We start from the raw sequence: 14,277 nt of genomic DNA, 5'->3' as shown, positions 1-14,277 counted from the left end.
ATTTGGACCCACTTTTTAGAATGAGGAACTGTCAGGACCCACCAGAAGTGGGACAATCAAGCAGGACAATCAACAATCCTGGGCTGCAATCCTACCCACACTTACCCAGGAGTAAGTCCCATTGACTGTCATTGTTAAAAGAATATACATAGTAGCCTGTTAAAAGTACAGGTCTGTAACATTTCTCCAGATGCAGTCACATCCCATGGTGGCGTCAAGTCTAATATATGAAAAATAAAATATTGAAATGAATGGGGACCCACCTGGAATTGGCTCATGGCCCACCTAGTGGGTGGTGGGACCCACAGTTTGAGAAACACTGCATGAGGCTGGCTAAAAGTGGTGGATGGGTTCCCCCCTTGTAATTCATTCTTTGCAGAAAGGGACCCCCCCCCCGTCTGAACAGGCAAAGGCTCTGTCACCAGGGGCCAAGCAGGCAGCCACCCAACAGGTGAAGCTTGCTGGGGATGGGAGGGGGAAGAGCGCACCTGTTGCAATGCACACACCTGACCTGCGCAAAGAGAGTGGGTGGAAACAGGGACCAGCTGTGACGAGGAGGAGAGTGATCCGGATGAGTGGCAGCACCGTGCACACTGCGCAGGCCACTTCGGTTCTCCCTCCCCCTGCCGGGCTCCTCCTTGATCTCAGCGCCCCACCAACGAGGAGTCAAGACGCTGCGTGCCTTTCCCCCTCCGCTCGCCAGGGGCCGCTCTTTCTCAAAGCAGCGCCCTTCCATTGCTTCACCCGTCAGCAATGTTACGCGCGGACGTTCTATCTCGCGTCTACTCTATGGAGGTTCCGGTGAAAAGGCAGAGCTTGTACACTTCCGGTTCTGTCAGGTGACAGGAGTAGGAGCTGCAGCTGGAGACGGAGTCCGGGGGGGAGGCCGAAGGAGCCCAGGCGGCGGGGTAAGGAGGGGACGGGAGGCTTGTCAGCCATGGGAGTCGGTGCGCCACTGAGAGCCCCAGCCTAGGCTCGTCTACTCGGAAGTAAGTCCCATTGTAGTCAGTGGGTCTTACTCCCAGGTAAGTGCATAGGAATGCAGCCTCAGAGCCCCATCCTATGCGTACGTCTACTCAGAAGTAAGTCCCATGATAGTCAATGGGGCTTACTCCCAGGCAAGTGTGGATAGGATGGCGGCCTGAGAGCCCAATCCTATGCATGTCTACTCAGAAGTAAGTCCCATGATAGTCAATTCCCAGGCAAGTGCGCTTATTCCCAGGCAAGTGTGGATAGGGTTGCTGCCTGACTTTGAGCCCAGTCCTCTGCATGCCAACTCAGAAGTTAGAGTTGCTGCGCTCCTGAAGGTGGTAATGAATTGACATTTCTTCATCTCTCATTAGTATTTTACCTCCACTCTGTCATTATTATATAAGCAAAGACACACACACACACACACACAAGCCCTCTGCCCCAATTCCCCCTTAGGGAAGCTCAGATTTCTGACTCTTCTCTGAGCACAATAGTATAGGTTGGTGGTCTTTAACCTTTTTCATGCCATGATCCAGAGAGAGAGAGAGGATCCCACAGCCCCTCCTCAGACCCTATCCACCCACCCCCATTGCTGCCCATTCCCCCCCACCCCATAAGGCCCTGCCAGCACTGTTCACTGTAACCAAATATACTTATTAGAAATAGCATTACCAGACACAAAGGGGAACAGAGTGCCTGTATCTTTTAACCATAGTTTAGAAGAGGAAATTTTGGCAGGTGCAGCTCAGCATGGAAGGGTTTAAAAAACTGTACCTGCCCAAATTCCCTTTTTTTTACAATGGCTAAAAGTATAGGCATTCTGCCCCCCCTTTGACAGGGGGGACAGAGTGCCTACACCTTTAATCTGGTAGCCCTTAATCTGGTCACCCTAATTAGAGATAACACAAAAAGTTACTATGTGTAAGCTATTTTAGCACAGTTGCTAAGAACCTGAGCAGGACTGGGACATAATCGCCTGGTACATAGTGAAGGGGTGCACCAGATGTCTTCCCCTTTACTTAGTGGTGCTCTAGTTCAGAAATGTAAAAGGTTGAAGACCACTGGAAGTTGCTGTGACCCCCCCAACTGAGTCTTCACAACCCCATGGGGTCCCGACCTCAAAGCTGAAGAACACTGACATAGGTTTTCTCCCCCTTGTTTCCCCCCATCTTACTTCAAGTTCTATGCCATGTACCCAAAAACCAAATTATAAATCTGGATTTGAAAAATCCACTAGTTTTAAGAATATGTGTGTAGATGATTAATCTCATTTAAGGCTGCCATTTGGCACACATGCTTACCTGAGAGCCCTGCTGAACACTATTGGACTTGCTTCTGAGTAGGATTGAGCTGTTAAGTAGTATTAGGTTATGTTTCCTGGTTAAGAAAAGGGATAATCAGAAGTGATTCGGCTGTGCATATAATGGTTAAGTGATTTACCAAAAGACCAGAAATTATTACAGTATTTTTTTCCCTGCACCTCATAGATTTTAACAGATATTGTATGTTTAAATCATTTCAAGCTCCATATATATTTTTGTTTGCGTGTTCCCCATGCTCATAGTTGATCTGTTGTCTCTGGAATTAAAGTAATTTAATAGCTGAAATGGTTGTTTTAGAATGTTCCATACGCATTTAAATTGTGAAATTTTAGAATGTTCTATACACATTTCACTCTTGCCTCTGAGGGGTGTGTGTGTGTGTGTGTGTGTGTGTGTGAGAGAGAGAGTGAGAGTGTAGCAATTTATCACTTTTTCATGCAGCTGTGTATCCAGTGACTTATTCATTTTGGTCATTCCCCTGAGTGATTTGGAATGTTATTTATATCCTAGGGGCTCATCTGATTGTTGTTTCATAATTTTTTTAATGAACAGCAGTGGGGGTTTGAGCCCAAAATGTAATATCACTCACTCTCTTTTAAAATGTTCAAAGATGCCAGCTGAATTTTCAGATGTGTTTGTCAGTTCATCTTTGATTCCAGCTGCATAGCAACCTAAAACATTGTTCAAAGTTCAACATGAACCAATGCACAGTACTGAATATTCTGTCTGCTTGTTAGATTCTGGTAATTCCAGTCTGTTCTGTGTTCGATAAAACATTAAAATATGAATTCCTGGTATTTTAAATATTAGACCAGTGTTCAGTGGTATGTAGGTGGTTGTGGAAGGTGGTGGATTTCAGAGTAATACTGTAAGGGCGCAATCCCTAACCCAGTTTCTAGCACCGACATAAGGGCAATGCAGCTCTGAGGTAAGGAAACAAACTTTCCCTTATTTTGTGGAGGCCTCTGTGAGTGCCCCCCAACTGCAGGATGAAGCACACGTCCCATTGGCACAGCTATGCCAGTGCGGGAAAGTGGGTTAGAGTTTGATCCTACATGTTGCAGCTTTAGGATTGAATTTGACATTCGCATCTGGACTATTTGTTCTTTGCTCACAAGAATGTTTCATGGAGGAAGGAAGCAAATCGAACAGTATTTCTCAAACTGTGTGTTGGGACCCACTAGGTTGGTCCCCATTCATTTCATTGTCTATTTCAGTAGTTCTTAAACTTCCCAGGAGTTTTCCTCCCAGGGTAGCCTTTGCAGGGGAGGAAATGAGGGCAGTGACGCGATCCCCAGGATCACTTCGCTAGCGGAGGTGGAACGGAGGGTGCTTTTACTTACAGGTGGGTGCAGGAGGTGCAGGGAGCCCACTGCAGGGCTCCCTGATGCTTAGAACATTGAAAAAAAGTGGGTGCAAAGCTCTTCCTAGTTGCGAACACAAAGAGAAAGTGCTTTGTACCAGCTTTTTTCAACATTCTAAGCATCAGGGAACCCTGTGGAGGGGTGTGCTGGGCTCCCCGCATCTCCTGCAATGTCCTGCAGCCATCTGTAAGTAAAAGCACCCCCTTTCCACCCCTGTTAGCAATGTGATCCTGGGGATCACATTGTTGCCCTTGTCCCCAACCTGTGTCTTAAAGGGATGGGGAATCCTTTACATGAACTGGTGGGTTCATGTAAAGTCTTGACCCACCAGTTGTGGGTCTTGACCCACCAGTTTGAAAACCCCTGGTCCATTTTACTTTTAATACATTTGACTTGATACTACCATGGGATGTCATTGCATTTGGAGAAACATTACAGATCTGTACTGTTAACTGGCTAATCTTTATATGCTTTTAACAATGACAGTCAATGGGGCTTACTCCTGGGTAAGTGTGGATAGGATTGCAGCCTTTGGGATGTTTGGGGAAAACAGATCAGCAACTGCTTGGGAGGGCTTGGAAAGTTCTTTGTTTTAAATAAATTTTAAAACTTAAACTTACTGTAAACTTTTAATTTACTTAATTAGATTTGATTTTGTTGTATGGGGGTGTTAAAATTTTTTCTACTTGATGATGTTACTTCCAGGTTAATGAGATGGGCTGCGTCCCGACAGATTTTCTTTCTAAAAAGTGGGTCCCGGTGTTAAAAAGTTTGAGAACCACTGAAATAGCATATTGCCTGCTGAGAAATATATTTCATACTGGTGATTTTAAGCATTACCCATATCTTACAGCAAAGAAAATGACTGCAATCAAGCATGCCTTACAGAGGGATATTTTCACTCCAAATGATGAACGTTTATTAAGCATTGTTAATGTCTGCAAAGCTGGAAAAAAGAAGAGAAATTGCTTTTTGTGTGCAACAGGTTTGCATTTTTGACAATTGGGCAAACATTTCCTCTAGCCTTTCTGATTATAATATTTATTGAGAAATTCACGAAAGCTTATGGTACAATGTTCTTTACTGTCACCTTTCATTGTATAAAGAACCTTAATTGTGTAAGCAATTAAAAGTGCTATTAATATTGATGTCACCTGAGAAAATTATATCCTAATTTGATAGGCAAAGCTACAGTACTGTATGAATTTTATATTTTCATCTACATTACCCCAGAGTTTCAGTGTTTAAGTTCAGTGGGTAGGCGATGCTTTAAGGGAACTTCCCAAACCCTCATACTTCCCACTTCTGCAGTCTGCAGAAGAGATTCTTCTTTCAAGCAACTGAAATCATCAACTTTGGGTTGTCAGTTCAGTTCATGGACAGTTGAACAAGGCATTGTCAGCTAAAATTGGGGTCTAGTTTTGTAGCCATGGTTCCTGGATCTAAAAACCTGAAAGTCTCATTGACCAGCATTACTCATGGATAGCAGAAGGCAATGCTTTTCTTTGTTATTTCTTTACCCAGCATGTGATTAGTCTGTGGAACTCCTTGCCACAGGGTGTGGTCATGTCATCTGTCCTAGATAACTTTAAAAGGTGATTGGACAGATTTCTAGAAGAAAAGTCCATCACAGGTTTCAAGCTGTGATGAGTATCTGCAACCACCTGGGTTTAGAAGTAGGCTATTTCAGAATGCCAGGTGCAAGGGAGTGGCAACAGGATGCATGTCTCTTGTTTGCTCCCTGAGGCATCTGGTGGGCCACTGTTGGATACAGGAAGCTGAACTAGATGGGTCTTGATCCAGCAGGGCTCTTCTTATATCACCCCTGGAATTTTTCTTCCAGAGGTGCCACCCATGTTCCATTGAGATCAGTATTTTGAACAGTGTTCACTGATTGTTTTTACAGTCTAGCAAACTCACACAGTCTTAAAGGCTCTGTACACATCATAATACTTCTCTCTTGCTTAGCAGTTGTGACTAGGTCCATTTCTGGGGCAGTCTCCTACATGTTGTCCACAAACTCCCTTTGTGGATAGGGACTTGTATTCAGGTTTGCCCTGATTCCTGTGAACATGCTGGGGAAAACATACATACATAAGACCTTTATTGGCATAGATAATGGAAATACGAAACAACAACCAAACATTAAACATTCAGAACACACACACAATAAAATAAAGCATTCGTAATCATCCAATACCCCCTCCCCCCATTCACCATAATATAGCGGAAGACCCAGAATTCCGTCCTGCCAGAATCCCAGAAACAAAGTTGGCAACCTTGTCAAGAGAGTCAGTTTCCTCTATGGAAAGAAGAGTTTGTAATTTAAATGAATCTTCCCAGCCCTGCATTTTGTTCAGCAGTGGAGCCAGATAGATCTTACGAAGGGTATCATGGAGTGGGCAGTAAAAAAATATATGATGTAATGTCTCCACACAATTCCTGTCACAGGCATATCTTCTTTCTGAATAGGGAATGCCACTAAACCTGCCCGCTAGCAGAGCTGATGGAAAGGCATTGCATCTTGCAAGAGAGAATGCTCTGTGAGCCTGAGGGCACTGCAGATGATAAAGGAAAGAAGCCGGCTTCCCAAAGCTTACTGGGATGTGCAGATGGAGAGGGGAGCAAATGGTGTTAGCTGCACAGAGTAGCTCTTGACGCTCAATATCGAGCAATCTTTCCTTGATAGTCCTGTAGGCTTCGCTTAAACCAATCATACCCAGGCTAGCTGTGTCTAGTCCTATCGATTTAAGCTTGGTGAGTAAATCCGCAACCTCCACAGGCAGTACTGGATCAGCCAGAAGCTGGTACATTAGCCCATGTGGGGCAGCATTGAAGAGGATTGCAAGCCAAAATTTTACTGATCTCAACCAAGCCAATGTTTTGAGTCTAATAGAACCCACTTCAAGACACATAGCAGAGTATGGAACACATCTGGGAAAACCCAAGATCCGCCGAAGGAAGGAAGCCTGTATGCTCTCAGTTGAATGATTCAAGGCCTTATGCCAGATTGGACAGCCATAAAGACTTGTGAAAGTACCTTAGCCTTGAATACCTCTAAAGCAGCCGGGACATATCTGTTACCTTGGCTAAAAAAAAACCGGGAAATTGCAAGGGATGAGATTTTTGATGCATTTAGGACTGCATTACGATGAGAAACCCACGAATGCTTATAGTGGAAATTAATGTCTAAATATCTTTATTGAATGTCTTTACCTGTTCCATTTTGTTGCCCATAAATGACCATTTAAATGGTTTCCAGTTGTTGGCAAACACCATGATTTTAGATTTAGAGTAGTTAATCTGTAACTTGTTGGATGTAAAATACTCTATAGATTGATTAAGTAGACGTTTTAAGCCAATTCTTGTTCAAGAAATAAGAGCCGCATCATCTGCATACAGTAATAGCGGCACTGGGTGGGACCCAAGTATCGGGCAGTGACTATCCACTGTCTTCAAGGCTGGGGCTAAATCATTCAGGAACAGGTTAAATAGCATGGGAGCCAAAATGCATCCCTGCTTAACCCCTTTGTTTATAGCAATGGGGTGTGTGAGGCTACCACTCCTGGTATATCTAACTTTACACAGTGTGTTAGAGTATAAGATCTTAATTAACATCAATAGTCTTTTATCAATCCCCATGCTGGCTAATTTAGACCAAAGAAGATCTCTATCAATGGAATCAAATGCAGCTCTTAGATCAAGGAAAGCCACGTAGAGTCTTGCCTTGGCTTTCTTAATCTGTTTATAGACTAGGTGAGATAAAATTAAACAGTTATCCATTGTTGATTTGCCCGGACAAAATCCTGATTGCTCAGGACCTAGGATATCCTTAGAGTTGGTCCAGGTAAAAAGCTTATTATTTACGTATTTTGCATAAATTTTGCATATTACAGAGAGCAAGCTGATAGGCCGGTAATTCGCAGGGAGCTTAGGGTCACCCTTTTTAAAAACTGGGATGATTGTTGCCAAGACCCAATCTTTGGGAACTAAGCCAGTCCTATCGATCGTTGTGAAGAGGGGTGCAAGCAAGTGAGCCCACCACTCAGGGTCACATTTTAAGAGTTCAGGAGGTACTAGATCCGGTCCGGCAGCTTTCCCTGATTTCAATTGATGTATTATCTGCATGATCTCCATGGGCGTCACAGGGGGCCAGGTAGGTAGATCAGATGAATTGAAGTCGGGTTGGGTATCTGGGGATTTGCACTTATCAAAAAATAGTTCTGAAAAATGTTTAATCCATACAGAAGAAGAAATTACAACTGGGTCATCCATTTTGGAGCTAAGAGAGCCTGATACCACGGCCCAAAATTGTTTGTTATTTTTTTGCTGTATCGCTTGCAACAACTTGATCCATTGAGCATGGGTGTACTTCTGCTTTTTATCTACCAGTAAGGCATTAAATTGTTTTTTGTAGAAAAAATATTTAACCGCCTCACATGGAGCGTTAGACTTTCTGAAGGCCAAATAAGTTGCTCTGATCAATGCCTTGAGGTCTCTGCATTCTTTATCAAACCAGTCCTTTTTATCGGATACACCATGTACAGTGCTCCGCTTAGGGTTGGAACCCAGGGTCCTAAGGATGTGGTCAATTAGGCATTCAAATGACTGAATTTGGGCAAAGGGGTCACTGGGGAAAACAACGTGATCTGATTGTTCATGATGTCATCAATGTTGCTTTCACCATTTGTAATCTTTTGACCCCTGGGCATGGATATAATCAGGACTGGGACACTTTAGGGATTTTAATAACTACAATAATCATTATTTTCTTTAAGAAAGTCTACACCCTCCCCCCCATATTAAACTACTTGAAATGATATGTATGTTCTGAATTTCTCTTAGCTTTACATCTTCATATGATGTGAATAGAGGAGGAAGTGTAGGAAGGAAAGCTCATGTTAATTTCTCATATGTGGCTTAGGGAGAATGAGCATTAATTTATGGATATCTAGTTCTAGTTTATGGATATCTATCAACATAATTATATGTTGTATTTTACAGTAACAACTGAACGCCCAGTGCAGGTGAATGTGGTGAAGGTGAAAAAATCTGATAAAGGAGATTTCTACAAGAGGCAGACAGCATGGGTGCTTCGAGATCTTGCTGTTGTTGATGCCAAAGATGCCATCAAAGTATGTCTTAATTGAAATGTTCAGTATTGCAGATCTTTACTTTGTATTGCAGCCACTTTGAATGCCCACTTGGGAGATAGAGCGGGTATAAATCTGTAAATAAATGAAATAAATTTACAGAGATTTAAAAAGCAGCTTTTGAAGATTTCTCCATGCCAAAGGCATGGAGATATCTATGGTAAGTGCACTTGGAGACCAGGGTTGCATTCCTGTGCATGTTTATCATGCAGTTAGTCCTCTTGATCTTAGTGGAACTTACTTCTGGGTAAGGTCATCTAAGTTCCTGTTAAACAATATTATTTGTTCAGAATGCATCTGCCTTTTGGAGTGAACATGTGGTAGTTCAGAGAGGTTACTTTATTTTGCTTTAATGCACAACTACTTTCAATTGGTTTCTGATGCTTGGACCAAGTATTCAATTCAAATCAATTCAAGCATTACTCAGAACTTTTCTTTTGATTACCAGCATCTTTTGAGAATTTTATGTTGCTTGTAAGCAGTCTCCTTGAATTTCAGCAAGACAACTGTAATTTATGAGCCTCTAATAAACAAATACTCTTCTTCCCCTTTACACAGGGTTCATGTAACTTTTGTGTTGTGTGTTTTAATGCTGTTCATGTTAACTATCTGGAGGTAGCTCAGAGTCCTACATAATTAAAAGGAAAAAAAGCATGTTGCGATTGTTCCTCTTATGCAATTTCAGGAAAATCCTGAATTTGACCTACATTTTGACAAGGTGTACAAATGGGTTGCCAGCAGTACAGCAGAAAAGAATATTTTCATTTCATGTATTTGGAAGCTGAATCAGCGGTACCTTAGAAAGAAGATTGACTTCATAAATGTTAGTCCTCAGCTTTTGGAAGGTAATGTTTCTGGACTTAAAAAATGTTGCATTATGCTTTAAATATTAATTCAACATGTATTCAGATATGTAGCAAATCTACATAGTGCATTCATGAGGGTACTACTAACAGCATTCAGTATGATATTTCTTTGAACTTTTGTACATCTTGCATCATGGTCCTAAGTACATTACATGGGGTGACCTCAGCGGGACTTACTTTTTGAACCTATACCATTGCCAGCTGCTTTTAATTTTTTTAATTTAAAATTATAATTCACCTTATCGTGATAGAAGCTGAAGGTTCACTCTTACTTACTTTTTTTTTTTTGTACCTGCCAGTCCTCCAAAGAGCTCAGGATAATTTTTCCTACCCTTCTGGTTCTTATCACAGCCCAGTGAGCTAGATTACCCAGTTCACTCTTTATATGTAGATTAACTCAACTGCAGTCCTGTGCATGTTTACTTGGAAGTAAATCCCAGTGTGTACAAAGGGGCTTACTTCCAGGTAAGTGTGTATAGCCAGTAGATTAGCATTAATTAGTTCACTCTATAGCTGATCATTTCTTAAACTTGGACCGTAGAGACCCAAGTCTATACATTCTAATCATTTTCTCAGATCAGTGCTCATCTGATACACAAATAATTGAAAGTCTGTCGTAGATGTCGTCAAATAAATGCAGTGAAGCGTAAAACCAATTGGAACAGCACATAAAATGATTGTCAATACAAATATATGTCTAAAAGGAAAAGGGATAAATCCTGAAGGTTTTGTTTGTGGGGAAACATACTAGAAACTGCCATCCCAAGAGAGTCTTTTCCTCTGCACTGCAGTAGATTACAGTTGATACAAAGGAAGAATCCAGGGCAAAGTTTCATCTGAATTTTGTAGCATGAAGGTAGTGATGTGTTTCTGAATAGCTTTCCCAACAAATCATTTAGAACTCTAAAAGTTAAAATTCATAAGTTGAATTGTTCCCACAAGTAAACTATAACTAATGCAACTGAGATCTCATGTTTTATGTTTCTCAAATAAAATATGACCAGACAGTAGTATTCTGAATCTGTGGTAGTTTCTAAGCAGTCTTCAATGGCAGCCCCATGTAGAACTACAGCAGATGCAGTTATATATGGGAACATGAATTTTTCTTTTATGTATCTGTCATTAGAATGTTCCCCATTTTACTTATGATCTGACTTGCATCAGATGTGATCCACTATTTAGGACTAAGGAATTAGGCCATGACCCACTTAAGCAGAAATTCTTGGGGGGGGGGGGGAGTATTGTAAGTCTTGGTGTCAAAGTGTTTAGTGTGTTTTTGCAAACTTTGTTTGCCAAATATATTCTGAGTCCTGGGTGGTTTGAATCAAATTGACTACTTATTTTGATGTGAGCAAATTTAAATTCAGCTTTGGTAAGTGGTTATCAGATCATCTTTGCTGTATCTCCTACCTGCCAGATCTAACCTGTTCATTTGCAGAACAACTAAATACATGTTTAAAATATTGAGGTGACTCGCAGCAGTGCTTCTTCTGGGGATTGCAAAACTTGCATGTTTTTATGTTTTAAATGTAAATCACTCTCTCACATATGGCTTCTGTATACAGAAATATCCTTTAAAATCTGCTTAAATTCTCACATTTTTCAAATCTTTGTGACTATGATAAAAATGCCATTTTTAAAAATTCTGTGTGCATTCACTGCTTAGCTAATATTCTTTGCTTCCTTTCCTCCGCTTTTCTCATATCTTTTAATTCTCCAGAACTACCTAAAGTTGCTGAAGGTGCGTAACACCTTTTTCTTTCTTTTTCTTTCTTTTTCTGTGTGACTAATTCAATTGCTTTATGCTTTGTTAATGTCATCTGAACTCCTTTTTTAGGAATACTTTATACCTCAGGTCAGTCAGGAATGTCTTGAAAATGCAAGAGAAAATAGTTTCTATACATTCTTAAACATGAATATGACTCCTAAGATTTCAGTAATAAGTGTTAAATAATACTTATTTAGGATTAGGTTAAGGATTAAACAATGAAATTATGAATGAAAAGTATCTTCCCTTTTCAAGAAAGAGAAAAGGTGTTTGCAAAGAATATTTCAAGGACCAGTATGTTGTGGCTTGGTAAATATGAGAACTGATGTAGTCTTTATTGAAATTAAGGAGAATAAATTTTATTGTTAAGGGGGAAAAAATGAGGGAAGTAGTTATTTCATTCTGGAAGGTAAAATTGGGCCACAATCCTAACCAATTTTCCAGCACTGACATAAGGGCAATGCAACTCCGAGGCAAGGAAACAAACAATTGCCTTACCTTGAGGAGGCCTTCATGACTGCTCCCCAACTGCAGAATGCAACACTTGCCCCACTGGCATAGCTATGCTAGTGCTGGAAAGTTGGTTAGGATTGTGCCATAGAAATATTCTCTCATCTCTTTGTACTACTTATTATAATTTTTAAAAAGTATGTTTACACATATAAGACTTTTGGATAGATTGGCAAATGGAGTGTGCTGATACATGATATTTAAGTGGGGCATCTAAGCAAGACCACTTGCACAGGATATGGTTATAATTTCCCAGTTATCTTAAAAAGATGGCTATCAGTATAAAATGCAAGATATATGGAAACGGAATTGTTTTAATGAAAAAGCTATATCTATAGGTCATAAATCTTAGACAATTCTTTTGCCCAAAATATCATTGTAGCATGGGGGAGGGGAAAAGCACAAATGTTTGTTGTTTCTTTCCTAATCATGAGCCATTATTCCTTTATTGGAAGCCCAAAAAAAGATGCTCCCCTAAATTAGAAAGGGAAACAAAACAACGATATTCCCAGCCATATTTTACCTCAGTTAGTAATTTTAATTCAATACTGTAATGAAATCTTTAGACATGTTAAATATGCAGAAACATGAAATGATTATAAATGGTTCTTCTTACATTAAAGATAAGATGATAAATATTTGTCCAGTTACTTGGTAACAGAGGAAAATGAGATATCTGGGAATGTATTTGTCATCTAATCTGGAAGCCCTGTTTAATGATGTTTCTCAGTTTTATTTAAGGAAGTGATGAAGGGTCTGGTTAATGTTTCATTATGGCTGGGGAGAATTTCATTATTAAAAATGAACACATTCTCAAACTTCCTGTTTTCATTTGTTTCTTCCCATTGCAGGACCAGTTCAATTTTTGAATAATGGGAAACTAAATTTGCTGAACTTATCTGGGAAAACAGGCCTATCAAGATAAAAAGAAATATACCCCTGAATTATCCCATATGTGGTCCTGCATCACTGAATATAATTAGAAATTGCTATGCATCCCACAATACAGTCCTAACCTGCATGGCACAGCCAGGCTGCATAGCCTGAGCTGTATCCAGCACAGGTTAGGAGGTGGCTGAAGGTTTCCTCAGGGTAGGGGTATATATTTCTCCTTATCCTAAGCCTGCCCTATGAGACTACCTGGGTCTTCACTACCTATATACCTGGCACAAATCTGGAAAGCCCGGTGTACCACCTGGAGGCCCAGGACAGGGGGTTAGGATATGGCGGAGGAACGCTGTGCCATTCCTGCCCCCTCCCCACCCCTGGAACACTCTCCCGCCACCCTCTTTCAGACCCTGTGCTGCTTGGTGCCTCACCTCTTTGCTCTGGTGGCCCAGGGTCTGAATGCAGCACTGGCACACTAGTGCAGGCTGTCCTGCTAGCGCGGCTTGCTCATGAGTCGTGGTTTTGCTCTTTATGGTGCTTTTACAAAAGCTCATGCCAGCATACAGACTGCTGCGTCAGCACAAGAATAGGATTGCGTTTTCAATTATTGTATTTAGTTTATTTCAGGTTCACAAGTATTTTGATATTATATTTTGTAAAATCAATTAGATATTCATTATCTGCCATAGGCTAGCAAGAATCGAGTTATAAACACACGTAGTGTTTAAAGGCCATTGTTGCAAATTTACTGAAAGTTTTAGTTAAATATAAAAGCATTTTATTGGTTTAAATTTTGATATTGTCTTCATTTTGATACAATGAGGCACAGGTTTTCTAAGGTAGGTTAAAAGTGGCTGTTCCAGGTAGTCCTTTTACCAAATCATACCAAATGAGCTCTCATTTCCAGATGTTGTAACACATATGAGACTTGAAAGCTATTTGTTATCAGAACAAATCTGAGCATGTGTTATGAAGCATTGTTGAGAACTATCTGCTTTTCAAACAGACCTGAAAAGGAATAAAAAAAGGCCAATGTAAAATTATGTAAAATTTTGATTAGTTGAACATGGAAGAATATAAAGTTAAATTAGACAGGAAAGATTTAATAAACATACCTTTGTAAGATTCATCTCATTTGAGTAAAACAGAATATTCTTTGATATTAAATTAAGAAGAAACATTGACCCAAAGTATTTTTTCCACAGTGGTCTTGTATGCCAGCTTCAAGCTTTTATTTTGTCATTCCTAATATTTATCAGTGATATAATGCTATCTTTTTGTGAATCTTGTGGTACTGTTCTAACTCAACTGTATCGGGTAAAGGTAATTGGTAATATTCAGTGATAAGCTGGTTATTGGGGTATGTGTGAGCGGCTGTTTGTCAATATTAGAATCTTTTTTAAAAAAAGAAAAGTGGGAAGGCAAGGGGAATAG

The 14,277-nt window shown here is 40.5% G+C and overlaps 2 protein-coding genes across 3 annotated transcripts in view; one reads left to right on the top strand and one right to left on the bottom strand.

Annotated features, from left to right (window-relative positions):
* LOC136655956 (uncharacterized) overlaps positions 1-558 on the bottom strand; it is a 64,557-nt gene extending 63,999 nt beyond the window's left edge. The window contains exon 1 of the mRNA XM_066632712.1: positions 507-558. The gene's annotated coding sequence lies outside the window, so the exon portion shown is untranslated. The remainder of the gene's footprint in view (positions 1-506) is intronic.
* A 271-nt stretch (positions 559-829) lies between these two features.
* EXOC1 (exocyst complex component 1) overlaps positions 830-14,277 on the top strand; it is a 34,897-nt gene continuing 21,449 nt past the window's right edge. For both annotated transcript variants that reach the window (XM_066632524.1, XM_066632523.1), the window contains exons 1-4: positions 830-908; positions 4,512-4,643; positions 8,663-8,793; positions 9,497-9,656. In XM_066632524.1, the coding sequence (XP_066488621.1) occupies positions 4,520-4,643; positions 8,663-8,793; positions 9,497-9,656 (415 nt within the window). In that variant the 5' untranslated portion in view covers positions 830-908; positions 4,512-4,519. The remainder of the gene's footprint in view (positions 909-4,511; positions 4,644-8,662; positions 8,794-9,496; positions 9,657-14,277) is intronic.

The sequence above is a fragment of the Tiliqua scincoides genome, chromosome 6 (assembly GCF_035046505.1).
Source record: "Tiliqua scincoides isolate rTilSci1 chromosome 6, rTilSci1.hap2, whole genome shotgun sequence".
NCBI lineage: Eukaryota > Metazoa > Chordata > Lepidosauria > Squamata > Scincidae > Tiliqua > Tiliqua scincoides.
The sequence above is the reverse complement of the archived record's forward strand: the minus strand, read 5'-3'. Positions and strand labels throughout refer to the sequence as shown.